Here is a 15974-nt window from a genome sequence, read left to right as displayed (position 1 = left end):
TCTGTGTGATGTATCTTGTCTCACTGTGAAAAGAGAGAGAAAGGAGATACGTCTTACTTCGTCTGTGTTGTTATGGCGATGGGGGAATGGAGCAGTGCCGTCCATCCATCCAGTGGCGGAAGGGACCAGTTGATACATTCTGTAGCACAAAATAAAATTACAAAATATCTCTGCTTGTACTGTGTAGTTCCGTCACTGAGCTTGTCTTTCAAGAAATTGAGTTCCGGTAGCCTGCACAATAACAAGGTTTTGAAAGGAATACTGAAAATTTACAACCCTCCTATAATTTCCACCCTCATTTGAAGGGACTTGGTTTTATTGCTACTGAGACAAGATAAACCTTACCAGGTATAATCACGCACGCGTCCTAGCACGTGGAAGATAAAGGTGGGAAACGCTGACATCGCTTTCTGCTTGACAACGCAAGTCCACATGTTCGTGTCTTATTTGCAAACGCGTACAGTTCGTCAAGGACTTGCATATACATGGTGCTGTCAGTAAAACTTGCTATGAAATTCATGACAGTTGCTATGTTTGACCACCGTAATTTATCCCTTAAATTAGCGGGGCATAACATATGCATTTTATATTAATAATTTTGTTTTCTCATAAAATGTTTTTAATCTATAACAATGAGTGAGTTGATTATAATAATGATTACCCTAGAAACTTCCTATGAAGTTTGTCTATCATTTACTTTGCTTGTAGGCCTATGCTTGGGACTATATTTTTAAATTCCAATGGTGTTCATTAGATGTGATTCTTTCTTGCATCTCAGTAGATTGCTGGTAAATTGGATTCTATCCTTTTGTGTCATTCTGTTGCTGTGTGTTGGAGTAGATCTGTGTTCATAGTGGAGGTTGAGTTTTTACAGATGATACATGCTGTTGACTCCTTGATGTTAATTTTGGGCATATGGTCTGCCAACAATCATGGTGTGTGTTGAGTGTTATTACATCTTTTCTTCCTGCTTGTGAGGATTTTTTCCAGCTACTCCTTATCTGTTCATTTTTTGATATGGTTTTCTGTTTTTGCCATATATTGTTCTCAAATTTCCTTTGTATAAGTGATTTGAGGACGTGGAATGATAATTCAATACGTTTTCGTTGTAGGATTGTTTCTTTCTTCGCCAGTTCGTCTGCTATTTCATTCCTTAGGAGGTTCACATGCGATGGTATCCACTATAATGCTGTCTTCTTTCCTTTTTTTATAAATTGTTTGATAAGCTTATGTATTTCCAATATTTTGTTATTTTTTATCACTGATTAACTTCACAAGATTTTTACTGTGTCAACTTTTTAACTGTCCAAAGCCTAGTGAAGGCCCCATGCTATCTTCTGGTTCATGATTGTGTCGAAAATAGTGTATGTTTTGAAATTGAATTGAGTGTTCAGAATGTGTTGGGGGTGTGTTTTTGTATGTTTGTACATTTCGTATTGTATTCATTTGGAATTAACAGAGGAAATAAGTAAATCAGACACATCAAAAGAAATACAAAAGCTTCTAGCACTGGAAACGATCAATACTAGATACCCTACAGAAGAATGGCTACACATATATACCGATGGATCCACTACAGAAAACCTTACTGGAGCTGGGGTTACATGTACACATTTTTCCTTTTATCATTCTGTTGGCAGAGACACAACAAATTATGATGGTGAAATAGAGGCTATACACATTGCTCTCCGACAATTATTAAATCTTCCCTTAAATAAATATAACAAGACAGTAATTCTTTCAGATTCTAAAGCTGCAATTCAGGGAATATGTTCAAATGCTACAAAGAAGTCAACAAAAATAAGAGAATGCTACAAAATGTTAACAAAACTCCAAAAAGTTAATAAGATTGTCCATCTCCGATGGATTCCAGCACACTGTGGAGTCATGGGGAATGAAACCGCAGACACACTTGCAAAGAAAGGCACAACAATAAAACAAAAGCCTAAATTTAATTTCTCATATTCCTCAATAAAACGCTTGATCACTACAAAATTTTCTCATTCATACCTACAAGAAATAGAATCAAATGCTAAAGACAAAAAATGGATTACACTACTTTCCAACCCAGATATAATCCCCCAGAGACCAAGGAAAACAGCAGTTGCAGCCTTCAGACTATTGACAAATCATGACTGTCTAGCAAGTCATCTCTACAGAATAGGTATCTCAGCTTCACCCATATGTGTCCTGTGTAGTCTAACGATCCAGCAGAAATGAATGAAGACCACTTGAAGACTGTGAAGCATTAAGATCGGAAGAAACTACAGTTCAAAAGTATTGGAAAGCACGACTGCTAATGGCTTCATTGCCAGATGCAAGGCACTAGACAACAACAACAACAACAACAACATTTCGTATTGTGGCTGCAAAACGGTATTTGTCGAATACAGGAGGGAGAGCCATTAATCCTTCCCATTGAAGGCTTTAAGGAACCAAGCTGGACAAATACCCGATGTCCCATCCCTACCTTCCCATGATACAGCTGTTATAAGCAAAATTTTACAATCTGAACGAAAGGAAGGGGCTACTCATCAATTAGCGCTGGTCAGCTTGATGAGTTAATGACCGAATTTGGTATAATTTTCCTCTATTCAATACCTAATTCTCTCTTTACCCTTTCCTATCCAGTCCTCTGACTGAACTCTTACTTTCTTCAACCCCGACAGTATTAGAGCATTCGAGGCCTAGGGGTTCATTTCATTTTCCTTCCTACCCTTCCTACTTTTCTGTTCCTAGTGCTGACCTGCTATGGCACTAAAATCGTCCTCCAGTGGCTTAAGGAGGGAAAGCTGGTGATCAACAAGATCTCCCAACTAGGTCCAGTGGACCTGTCGACCAACAGCAGGTGTGGTCCTCCAGACATTCTGAGGGGTTGTGTGTGAATGAAGTAGCCACCAAAACGTTAAAATATGGTGTTCACTTAAATCGGCTACAACTTGCCATTTTCATTCCAATAGTCTCCTAACTGTCCATTGTGCAACTCAAATCAAGAAATGGATTCAGAACATCTCAAAATCTGTGCATCAGTGGCTAACCATGACAATATCTTTGAAAAATATTGGAGTCCAAGAGGTCAAATGACTTTATTGTCAAATGCCTGTCATTAGAAAACAACAACAACATTTCGTATTGTTTTAAAGTTTCAAGTTTCTGGTTTTTTGGCTGGATGTGTAGTATTTTCATGTCAATGTCTATGTTGCTGTAGTTGTGATTGGAGTTTGTGACTTGTTCAGCGTATTGTGTATTTTTTTTTATACTTTGATGTTATTGCTGCAATAGCAGATTTTGAATCCACTAATAAAGCTGCTCTTTGAAATTCATTTATTCTGAACATGAGATTTTTCTATAACTTCTATTTCGGCATCAAAATTTATAGTACTTTGGCCGACTGCTAGATAGTGGGAGAAAAGTGTACAGTATATACCAGATCCTGCTACTTCAGATTGATTCATTTTGAAGCCATCTGTAAAAATATGTGGCTAGGAGGTTTCTGGGATGTTTACACCAGGAAATTTCCTACAAATTTAAATCTACAATCACATTACGATCTATACTAATTTACAAAAGTACTCAACGAATAACACGCGTCGTTCCCTACTGTATTTCATGTTTAATTTTGAAGTCTACGATGACCTTAGATACATGGACTGCATTAAGAATTTAAGGGTCCAGGGGAATAACGATCAAAGTCACTCTTTCTTCAAAAAAGTTATTCAGTGTTGAAGCTTAAAAACCCATTTACACAGTAATTGAGAAACACTGAAATTAATATTGATTAAGAAATACACTTAGGGATAGTATTAATGATATCATGAAACTGTGTCAATAAACCATGTTCTTGTTTTGTCTCACAAAAATTAAAGGACTTTAATCATTCTTCCATACAATTCAAGGACTTCGATCATTCTTCCATATGTATTCAAATTTATACCCCTCATATTTAGAACTCTGATCACTTTTCTTCAATGAAATGACATTTAGAAAATAGTACTTGACCTTCTCTAACAGATACCATCATTAGCTCATTAAAAACAATAGATTTAGATTGTTATTCCCCTGGACTCTATTACTGATCACCCGTGAACAAGGTATTTTGCGGTAAATTCAACATCAGTTCAATAACCCGAGTATTGGAAATCGTGGTTGGACTTCCCCATATGCATTTTCCAGGAGAGTGGAAGCGTCTGATGCTGGAAGCTCTGTATAATGTTATAAAATAATATCGAAATATAACTAATAATAATAATGTAATAAAATGCAATCTCTATTCATAATTGAGTTAATAAAAATATTAAAGCAGACTTCGAAAAACAGAAACATAAATTCAGATAATGGTTCCATAATTGTTATTGTGGTCAGTTCTTCTGACATATAAACTATTACAAGGAATAGCAACCAAAGATATTTGCATGATAACCAAAGCGAATTCAGGAGAAGAGCCAACAGAATCCAGAAATAATGTTATAACCACAGTTCAGTACTTAGCAAACTCTGAAGGCAATAGAGAAAAAGTAATGCAAATGTTCTTGTTGTTGTTTCCAATGGCAGACTCTGGATTTAGTCCATTAGTCTTCTGGTCTTCCAACATATAGACCAAATTCTTCTGGTTTTGGTCAGGGTTGAGTTTGAGAGACTTCTTTGGGTGGGCATCATCCATGATGGAGTCTTCTTCTTTGCATGTGGTACAGCTGGCAGATCCCAGAATGCTGATCTTCTGGAGGGGGTTGTCAGGCAGTCATGTCCAGTGGCCAGTCTAAATATGGCAGTTGATTCTTTTCTTGGCTTGGTTTTATTTTGTTCCCATAGGTCATGTATTTCCTTCGCTTCTTCCCGTTTGCTACATGATGTGCATCTTCTAGAAACATGGGTTTCGTCTTGTTTTTTTAATCAGTCTTTTTGTAGATTCGGTGTTCTGTACCAATATTGATTTTCCTGGGATAATGTCTGTTCCTTTATTGGTAGGTTGTCAACCTTTACATTCTCTTCTATCCCTAAATGAGAGGGTATCCACAAATGTATAACACGAAATTGATTCAAATCTATACTAATAATAAATCTGTAACCGAAATTTTTCTGGTAATTTTCGCTTTTCCAAAAATAATTGGTGTTAACATATATAATTAATCATCCTGAAACCGAATATCGCTTTTTTGAAACTTTTGTTTGTATGTCTGGATGTTTGTTACCTTTTCACGCGATAATGGCTGAACGGATTTCGATGAAAATTGGAATATAAATTAAGTTCGTTGTAACTGAGATTTTAGGCTATATTGCATTCAAAATACTTTTTTTAAAAGGGGGGTTATAAGGGGGCCTGAATTAAATAAATCGAAATATCTCGCTTATTACTAATTTTTTTTGACAAATGTTACATAACAAAAGTTTCTTTAAAAGCGATTTCCGATAACTTTTATTCTATGCAAAATTTTGATAGGACTGATATTACTAGGGTCTATGATGTACCGAAGTACATACTATTTCTGTGCAGGAATTCTGCATTACCATATGGTGAGATATATTTGTTTTAAAATAGCAATGCTTTTTATATCCTGGCCACGTGAGATTAATATACGATGTTAGCCACGAATATACGAGTAATAATGATAAAACAAATGACTCTACAGTTATTTAAGGTGGCCTTGGAATCCTTGGACAATAATCGGATTAATGTACGGATGATATGATATGTGATACTAAATATTGTTATATTATAAAGAAAGAGTGTTGTGTTGCTTGTATTTTGTTGCCAATTATTTCAAAATGAAACAAAACCCATTTAAACAAAATAATGTTTCATTTAGCACCTTATACGACAACATTTGAAAAAAAAAAATCTCTGATGAGAAAATTTACAAAAAATTACAAAGGGCGTATAACTATGGCATCGTTTGGTCTAACTGTTTTTTCATTTTATGGTGCCTTAAACATTAAAAACTCTTTTTAGTAACGGGTATTATCCCCTCTGGGTTGAATAACTGCATCCATACGTCTTGGCATGCTCTCAGTTTGGTTAGCAATGTCTTCTTGAGGAATAAGTTCCCATTCTTCGCCAAGTGCTCGCCTCAACTCTTGTAACGATTCTGGTCTCAGTCATCTATTCTTAACACGCCGTCCCAGCATGTCCCACACGTGTTCAATTGGGTTCATGTCTGGACTCCTTGCTGGCCATGGAAGAACATGGATTCCCACTTCTTGGAGATAATCTCCGGCCGCATGGGCAATATGCGGCCATGCATTATCATGCATTAAAACAAAATTATCGCCTACAAATTGGCCAAATGGCACAACATGATCAGCCAAACATTCATTTATATACCTATCAGCTGTTAGTCTTCCATTTTCAACAAAAACCAACTCTGTACGAGCATCCGTACACACTCCTGCCCAAACCATCACTCCACCACCTCCATACACGGCACATTTTCGGAAATGCAACACTGTGAAAATCGTTCTCCCCTCCTTCTCCAAACTCTTTCACGTCCATTAGGTGAGCACAGATTGAAACGGTACTCATCGGTGAACAGAACACAGCTCCACTGTCCATTTCTCCAATCCCTGTGATCATTTTTGCAAAACGCAGTCGTTCAACTCGAAGCATCCTGAGAAGTCTGGGACCAGTTGCAGGTCTACTTGATATCAGTCCACTTGCTTTCAACCTCCTTCTAACTGTTTTGGCCGAAATTGGGCGTCCATGCATGTTAACAAATTGCTGGGCTACACTAGTAGCTGGCAGGTTGCGCTCCCTAAGAACTCTCAACACCATATACCTGTCTTCATTTGGATTTGTAGCTCTTGGACGACCCGAACCTGGTCTTCTGGTATATTCTAGGGTCTCTCTATACCGTTTTATGGCATCATGGGTTGTGCTTCTAGCCATATTCACAACATTTGCAATGTAACATACACTGCATCCATCATCGTAAAGGGCTACAGTTCGAGCCACATCTTCAGGTCGCATCTTGTTGTTACAACCCCACTTAAACTCAGAAAATGTAAAAATAAAGAAATAACGAATGATAATGATAATGAAGCACAAAATGGTTGAGACAAAATTGTTATAGCTGAGACTCCGAAAGCAAAATTGGAATATTTGGTTGTAATGGCTTGTTTATAAAACAAAAAACAATCAACAATGTATACACGTCTCCATAACAACAGATGGCTACCATAATATTGTATGAGAAGATAATGTTTTGCAAAATACCAGCAAATATTAAAGTGTCCGTTTTTTTTGTCCCTGAGTGTATTTAATAGATTTAAATAATTCTTCCATCATTGGAAAGTGTAGTTCCTTCAGATGGACGTAGGCTTTATGTTATTACAGAAGCTTATGAGTAAATCAAGGACCGGGCACAAAATGTATATAAGGTAGGACTAAACAGAACCTTACTCACAGAAAACTTTATATATTGTCGAAACTAATAATTAGCTATATGTACTGCAGTTAAATTTAATGCTATTTGGAGGTACCCTACTGAAATTTGATGTTTGATTTGCTTTGCGTTTTTTATGAAAGAATGAAAGCCAGAGATGGAATAATTTTACAAATGTACACACGGCACATATTAAGTATTAATTATTCAGTAGCATAACAGTACATATTTTTATTGCTTAATTACGTATTTGGGTGAGTTATAGTAATGTATATTTAATAGGTAACAGTTCTTTGTAGTGCACAATACTCCATATTGAATAATTAACAAACCAACATCTTTAGCATGACTTGTGGACCATCTCAAACCCCGAACTCCACACCTCTGAGCGCGAGATCTTATATACTCGGTCAGTTATGGCCGAATGTTACCTATAAAAACAATTAACAACATAGGTATTTCAGTCATAACGTCATACAATACCAGATGAAACTATGAAGTAATTACATAATTGAAATACGACTATTTGGTCTAGGGAGCATCCGTTTAACATGTTTGTAAAATAGTCTTGAATACGTTGCGCTGCTGGAAAAGTTTTTCTTCCTGAGATTCAAGATCCCCCACAACATATTAGAAACTTAGGTAGGTACTTAGAGTAGTACATCCGTTATCAACAGACGCTTTAAATAATATAGGACAGTACAACACCTTATTTCAAATGGTATCGTTTGGTGACAAAGTCTTTTTCCAGTTGAGAGTGACAACCTTCAATTCTTACAAATGTATTAATTTTATTTCAGACGCTGTTGAGTCTAACATAATATCAAGTTTAAAAGTATAATTAATCGAACAACTCCAGAAACTATTGCATGGTAATAACAGTTACATTTATAGTTCTAAATACAACTTTGAAAGTAATTCAGAAGCAAACGATTTATAATCTATACTAATAATAAATCTGTAGCCGAAATTTTTCTTGTAATTTTCGATTTTCCAAAAATAATTGGTCCTAACATATATAATTAACCACCCTGAAGCCGAAAATCGCATTTTTTGAAATTTTTGTTTGTATGTCTGTCTGTATGTTTCTTACCTTTTCACGCGATAATGGCTGAACCGATTTATATGAAAATTGGAATATAAATTAAGTTCGTTGTAACTTAGATTTTAGGCTATATGGCATTCAAAATACTTTATTTAAAAGTGGGGTTATAAGGGGGCCTGAATTAAATAAATCGAAATATCTCGCTTATTATTGATTTCTGTGAAAAATGTTACATAACAAAAGTTTCTTTAAAATGATTTCCGATAAGTTTTATTCTTTACAAAATTTTGATAGGACTGATATTTAATGAGATAAATGAGTTTTAAAATTAAAATAACGCCATCTAAGATGATGCAATGAATTAAGAACAAATGACTTCGTCTATAAGGGGCCTTGGACATTAACAATCGAAAGCTATTAAACTTAGCCTACAGAGAATGTTTCTGTGTTTGTATGAAGTCATATCAGAAGCTAAATTAACCGATTTGTATAATTATTATTTCACCATTGGAAAGTGTAGTTTCTCTAGATGGACATAATGCTATAATGTTATTACAGTAACGTCTGAGTAAATCGAGGACAGGTAAGATTAAAATAGCTTCTTATGCACAGAAAATTTGATAGACTATTTTGTACATTCGTTTTTTGTATTTCTTAAAATAATATTTATGTACACTCATTTTAATATCAGAGAATTAACGAACAACGAGAGTGTATTGATTTAGTATGCAGTAATAATACGTTAGCTTAGCAATCCATTATTTTATAATTCAAATTTTAACTATGCTCAATTGAATCGTGTTAAAATACATAAAATATATATGCAATAAATGCAATGCAAAAAAAAAAATTGGGTAATGAGCGAAGCAGATTATCTTGCGCTGTTGTAAAAGTTATTCCCTGGATCAAACGTCCTATTTTAATTATGTAATTACTTTATATTTATTTCTAACAGGTGCAGCAGAGCACACGGGTACGGCTAGTTGATAATAAATTAATTATTGACTAACAATAACAAAGCTGTATTTGGAAATATAACAGATTTAAGTCAATGATATTTATTTATAACAAGTGCAACGAAGCGCGTGGGTACGGCTAGTGAGAAAATAAAATTTAACTTTGCCATCTGTGAATTTCATTTCATGGATTCTGCTGTTTTTCTTTGTTACGTGCTTACAAATCTGTAAGAATTACTGGATTTCCTTTCACAGAGAATCAAGAAGAATCTGTACCCTAGTAGCAGTTGGGGACCAGCTTCAGAGGAAAATAGGATTCTCTGGAAGAGTTGTTTGTCAGAATGTAATCACAGATGATCAACAGTCTTTGGAAGCACAAAGTATGTGATACAACTGGCAAAGAGTGTACCAGTGCTGGAACTTTTTTTCTTTATACATTTCAGTGAGAAAAGAAGTGAGACAATGAATACTTTCAGCCATTTGACAATGGAGTAGTCAGCACAAATAATGTTAAGCCTTTGAATTTCACCGCTTTCACTTGTGTTCATGACGATACAGTCAAACCCCTCTTATACAGTTTTCATGAGACTGAAAAAATGGTGTAAACTGAGGGAAAGTGTAAATTATGGAAAATGTTTTATGCATACCAAGAGCATTAAGGATACAGTGTTCAACACACAGAATGGTTTGTAATCAATGCTTGGAACTTTTGTAGCATACAAGACCACATTAAATATTTAATTTAGGAAAGATAAATTATATTTTAACTACTTTAAAATCTCAGAATATAACGTCTACACCAACACTTTAAAACGAAACACAACTCTCGTTCCTTTTTACAAAAGAAGTCTGATATTATTGACTATTTACATTTCTTATGTCTTAAGTTTTCTGAAAAATACTTCCTTACAGTCTCTAATGCTACAACTACATCTGCTCTTGTGGGACCAATACCATCACCGCCACTGCCACCACCGTTACCCTGGAGATGAGTGTCGAGAATGCCTCCACAGTTTGTTGCTAACAGTTATCACTAGGGAGCAGATGTTGTTGAAAAGTCATCTTATTTTTCACATTAAGACGATGCCTGTTAATATAGAAATTCTCTCTATGTTAATATCAACATAAAAACATAATTTCTTATTTTGCATTTTTTTAACTAATAAGTTATTTTTATATTTTTTTTCGGCATTTTTTGGTAATTTTCAATACTTTGAAGAACTTTTGGATCATTTGGAATGCATTTTACTTTCTTCTTTACCGATAGGTCTGTTAAATCATTTTCTAAGCAAATAGATCAGTAGTAATTACCTACTGAATAAGTGAATAACAGTGAAGTTTGAGTTTTATAGTTTGGAACAGACTCTAAAGTCCATCCCTCATTCCACTGAAGACTTCACTTCACACAACGGAAGTAATATAAAATGCTTGACAACAGCTTAGTTTTAAGTTAGGGCTTTGACCACTACTGTTCTTTTGTCAGTACGAGGGTGTCTGTAGAATTTATGTTTGGAAGGGGAGAAACTTTCACCGTGTCCTGGACAGGATGTTGTGTCCCCAACATGGTTTGGAAGGGATTTTTACTGTAGCAGACTGTATTTTTAACACAAAGATTGCAAGAATGCACGCTGCGCCCACAATTTGTTTTGTCATTCACACCCCCTCATCTGGAAGATCTGGTAACAAAAGTGAAGAGTGGAAAGAGGAGACGGCGAATGAAGGCACTGACATGAACCACCCCTGATTCAAACACATTGTAAACCCTCATTAAAATCTATAGTTTTCCCTTAAAACTTCATTTTGTTGCATGCCTTTTTCCGTTATCTTAGTCAAATTCAAGGAAGTTGCCTTCTCTCTCTGTGATTTGCAAGACAGTCACTGAAACAAGGTGACTAATTTTTAAGAAGTTGTGGTGCGAGTACTTTGAATAATATTTAAACGTCATTTTCTTTTAATTTTATGTCATTTTTCCATTCGTTTAAGGGCATTTTAATGATCATTTTAAGTAGATTTTTAGGTCACCAACATCCGCCTCCTAGTTATCATATTATCCTTCATGAGGAAACATTGATCGCAATGGTCACAATGGACTCTCCATAAATTGACTGACTGTATTTACACCAACATTTGGTAATCGCAATTTCATGTTCAATTTTTTGCATGGACATCTTTTTTTTTTCCTCTGTTTGGCAGGAACAACATAAATTGTGAGAATTGTGAAAATACCAGGCGGAAATAGTATATTACAATACAAAATTAATTAATTAATATGTAAAGCGCCCAATGGGCAAAAATACAGAGCGAGAGATCCTCTAGTGCAGGCATGTCAGAAATCAGACACTGAAAGTGCAGTGTATGTCCACGGAACCCCGATCTGTGCAGATTGCGTCATTCACGTGTTGCTCTTACCAGTTCTTAGCGGGAGGGATGTACAAGAATCTATTCTGCGCTTCTAGTGTTCAATTAAATTGACATTTGGACATTATAAACATACTTAGCAGAAGGAAAAAACACAATTATTGTCAGTGTCTATATTTGACAATAATTGTAACACAAGAAACATTAGACTTACTCAGTTACAATTCACAATGCAGTCGTTTGTAAAGAATAATTTATTTACATGATTTGTATACAGTATTTGAAGAAAATACAAATATTGCAGTAATTTCGAAACAACAAAAAACGAACACAGTATTTCATTTTACGTAGTAGGTACTGATTATTTCAAAGTAATACTCTTTCATTGTTCCTCAAGCATTATTGGGACCATTGGTGCACAAATGTTAAGAAAAAAATATTTTACTCCCAATTACATGCAATAGGACTTTGTGAGGCTTTTACACTGGAATCATTTCCTTGCTGTATATTAATATAAATTCACATTATTATTAATAAATTGGATAAATTAAGCTTGAATTTAAATTTATATATAGTTTATTTGGAAAACGTTGAGAGCAAGTATGAGCAATTTTGGAGCGTTACTAAATTGAGTTAAAAGAGTACTTCACAAGCTGTGAAGCGAGGACATTTTCTTTATGTCAAGTTTAAAGATTTATTAACGTAAGTATATTAGATAATATAGTAACGTGAGGTGGAAAATTCGCTATAATGTATTATTTTTCCAGAAAATTTTTCTGCCTTACAAATAGTTGCTTTCTTCCTTCCCTTACAACCTCAAGAGCCTCACATGTATTCCTCACTACATTCTCATCACTTATCAGCTTATCAAATAAAAGTTGTAAGTCGTCTAACCATTGATGGCTGTGTTAGTACAGACTCCAAAACAACATCATTGTCATGTTTGTCTTGCCGTGAGAGTACTAATTAAGAAATAAGAGCTGGCGAATATCATATTTTGAGAACTTTACTAATATGATTTAAATTCTCACATCACTATTAGGTCCACATGACATGATGAAAGCCTTTCATTTTAAAATAATTACTGTTGGCTGAGGAAAACATCATAACAGTTACGTTATATGATTCGTGATTTCTCTTCTTCGTTATATCTGTGGACTCCTCACTTTATTTTCCATAACGCATTCACAATCACAGCTCAATGAGCTCCCGTACTGATCTGTGTTACTGAAACAAAAGCTGATCTGCTACTATAGGTACTGTACAGCCCTGTCGCATTCCCCTCCAAGCCGATTCACTCCCTCCAGGTAGGGGAATAGGAACTGCAGGTTGCACGCAGACCAGTGCACAATCTGCAGGGTTTTGACATGCCTGCTTTAGCGTGTGAGAGATCCTGTCACAATACAAAATAAATATCTTTACGTCTCTCATATGTCGTCCACACTGCATACGGTACGTATAGGCTGTAGGCTGTTATGGATTTGGTCCTTTACAAAATTGGGAAGTGTCTTTTACAAAATCGAGGAAAAGTTTGAAAAACGAGTAGAGCGAGTCTTTCAGTTTCCGAGATTTTGTAATGCACTTCACAAACGTGTATTGTACAGTATTTTTCACTCTATAGTATATTTTTAAAAATCTTACATACCTTACACTATGAACAGGTGACTATGTTAGCAGTCTGGCCAACATACAAACTTCACCATCAACTTCAATGTGAAAGAGTAAAAATGATTCAGGTACTTGTAATATTTCATGTTCAGTTGGAATAATTTTTATTTCATTTTGTTAAGTGAAGTTTGTATTATTTAAATAAAGTTCAGTACATTTCAAATGTGGTGATTTTGCTTCGTATAATGTACATTAATTAATACTACCTATTGCATATCGTCGCCTGAATGCAAGAACTAGGTAACTCGAAATTTGCGTTTTTTTAGTTACCTCTTTTATAGCATAGCAAAAATCGCACAAAATGTAATCCAGGATCTAGGTAACTGTTCGAACGATACCAGCGACATCTATTTTCCAATATAACAAATAGGCAAAAGAAAACGAGACATATTCCTTAGTGCAATAAATAAGTAAATAGGCGATGTCACAAAATATGAAAAATCAAGTTACCTAGTTCTTGCATTCAGGCGACGATATGAATTTTACATGAATTGTAACATACATAGAAGGCAGTGATTTTCATTACAACAATAAATAGATTTTATTTTTTTATTTTAGTAGGTTATTTTACGACGCTTTATCAACATCTTAGGTTATCTAGCGTCTGAATGAGATGAAGGTGATAATGCCAGTGAAATGAGTCCGGGGACCAACACCGAAAGTTACCCAGCATTTGCTCATATTGGGTTGAGGGAAAACCCCGGAAAAAACCTCAACCAGGTAACTTGCGCCTACCGGGAATCGAACCCGGGCCACCTGGTTTCGCGGCTAGACGCCCTAACCGTTACTCCACAGGTGTGGACAACAATAAATAGAGAATGCGCACAAGAGTGCATGATGATAGTTCAGTTTTCGGCACTGAGTTGTGTCACTGTTTTGGTACATCTGTATAGTTCAGAAGGTGGTACTTGTTGCAATGTGTACCACAAAATCTACAAGCACACTTGTTATTTGTCATATGGAAAGTGTTTGTGCTACACACTTTGTGATGAAATCTATAAACTGTCAGCCTAGCAATAACATGTCTCATCCGTTGATTGGTTCCTGTCCAGCTCCTGTCGGTCATGGCACTGGTCCCGTAGAATTATTTTTCAATTTCGTTCTTCTTTCTTAGATTCTAAGCAAGAAGTTTCTCATAGGCGTCGGAAGATAGCAGGAGTAGTTTTCATTACAACTCTAGAGCACTTATTTGTAATATTTCAACATGGTACTTATGATTTTTTTTTTTTTCTGTTTATTTCTATTATTGTATTTGTATTCCTGGTGTTGTGGAAGAGAAGGCCTGATGGCCTTAACTACACCAGAATGAATAAATAAATAAATAAAAAATAAATCTATACTAATAATAAATCTGTAGCCGAAATTTTTCTGGTAATTTTCGATTTTCCAAAAATAATTGGTCCTAACATATATAATTAATCACCCTGAAACCGAAAATCGCTTTTTTGAAATTTTTGTTTGTATGTCTGTCTGTCTGTCTGTCTGTATGTTTGTTACCTTTTCACGCGATAATGGCTGAACGGATTTCGATGAAAATTGGAATATAAATTAAGTTCGTTGTAACTTAGATTTTAGGCTATATGGTATTCAAAATACATTATTTAAAAGGGGGGTTATAAGGGGGCCTGAATTAAATAAATCGAAATATTTCGCTTATTATTGATTTTTGTGAAAAATGTTACATAACAAAAGTTTCTTTAAAAATAATTTCCGATAAGTTTTATTCCTTGAAACATTTTGATAGGACTGATATTTAATGAGATAAATGAGTTTTAAAATTAAAATAACTGCCATCTAAGGCCGTGTAATGAATTAAAAAACAAATGACTTCGTCTATAAGGGGTCTTGGACAGAAACAATCGAAAGCTATGAAAGATAGCCTAAGAGAATGTTTCTGTGTTTGTGTAATATCGGAAGCTAAATTAACCGATTTGTATAATTAATTATTAATCCACCATTGGAAAGTGTAGTTTCTCTAGATGGACATAATGCTATAATGTTATTACAGTAACTTCTGAGTGAATCGAGGACAGGTAAGATTAAAATAGCTTCTAATGCACAGAAAACTTGATAGACTATTCTGTACATTCGTTTCCTGTATTTCCTAAAATAATTTTTATGACCAAATGAGTGGTCTCTGGATCAAAATGATCGCATTTTAATTATGCAAATACAATTTAAATTAAGTAACATAATAAACGATTTATCCTTATATCAAACACGAATGTTCCCTGGATGAAATTTCCTATTTTAATTATGTAATTACTTTATATTTATTTCTAACGGGTGCAGCGGAGCACACGGGTACGGCTAGTAACTCTGAATTCAGTAAAATTAACTTTCAATTGTGGCACGTGTTTGCTGTAACGATGAGAAAACACACTATTAGATTAAATGTAATTAAATTAGATTATTTTAAAATTAACTTAAATTCATTTAAAAGTACATAAATTAACTTAAAATTCACTTAAATTAAATTCAATTCAATTAACATTAAATTAAATGAAACTGATTTAATATTAAATTAAAAGAAATTAATTTAAGATAGAAGTTAATTAATATAAGATTAAA

General features: G+C 34.7%; 1 protein-coding gene across 3 annotated transcripts in view; it reads left to right on the top strand.

The window, feature by feature from the left end:
- Nucleotides 1-13566, top strand: part of Ntl (Neurotransmitter transporter-like) — a 115799-nt gene extending 102233 nt beyond the window's left edge. For all 3 annotated transcript variants that reach the window (XM_069842513.1, XM_069842512.1, XM_069842514.1), the window contains one exon: nucleotides 9633-13566. In XM_069842513.1, coding sequence (XP_069698614.1) covers nucleotides 9633-9734 — 102 coding nt within the window. In that variant the 3' untranslated portion in view covers nucleotides 9735-13566. The remainder of the gene's footprint in view (nucleotides 1-9632) is intronic.
- Nucleotides 13567-15974: the final 2408 nt, after the last annotated feature.

This window comes from Periplaneta americana, chromosome 12, assembly GCF_040183065.1.
Source record: "Periplaneta americana isolate PAMFEO1 chromosome 12, P.americana_PAMFEO1_priV1, whole genome shotgun sequence".
Classification (NCBI taxonomy): domain Eukaryota; kingdom Metazoa; phylum Arthropoda; class Insecta; order Blattodea; family Blattidae; genus Periplaneta; species Periplaneta americana.
This window is presented reverse-complemented; position numbering and strand designations above follow the sequence as displayed.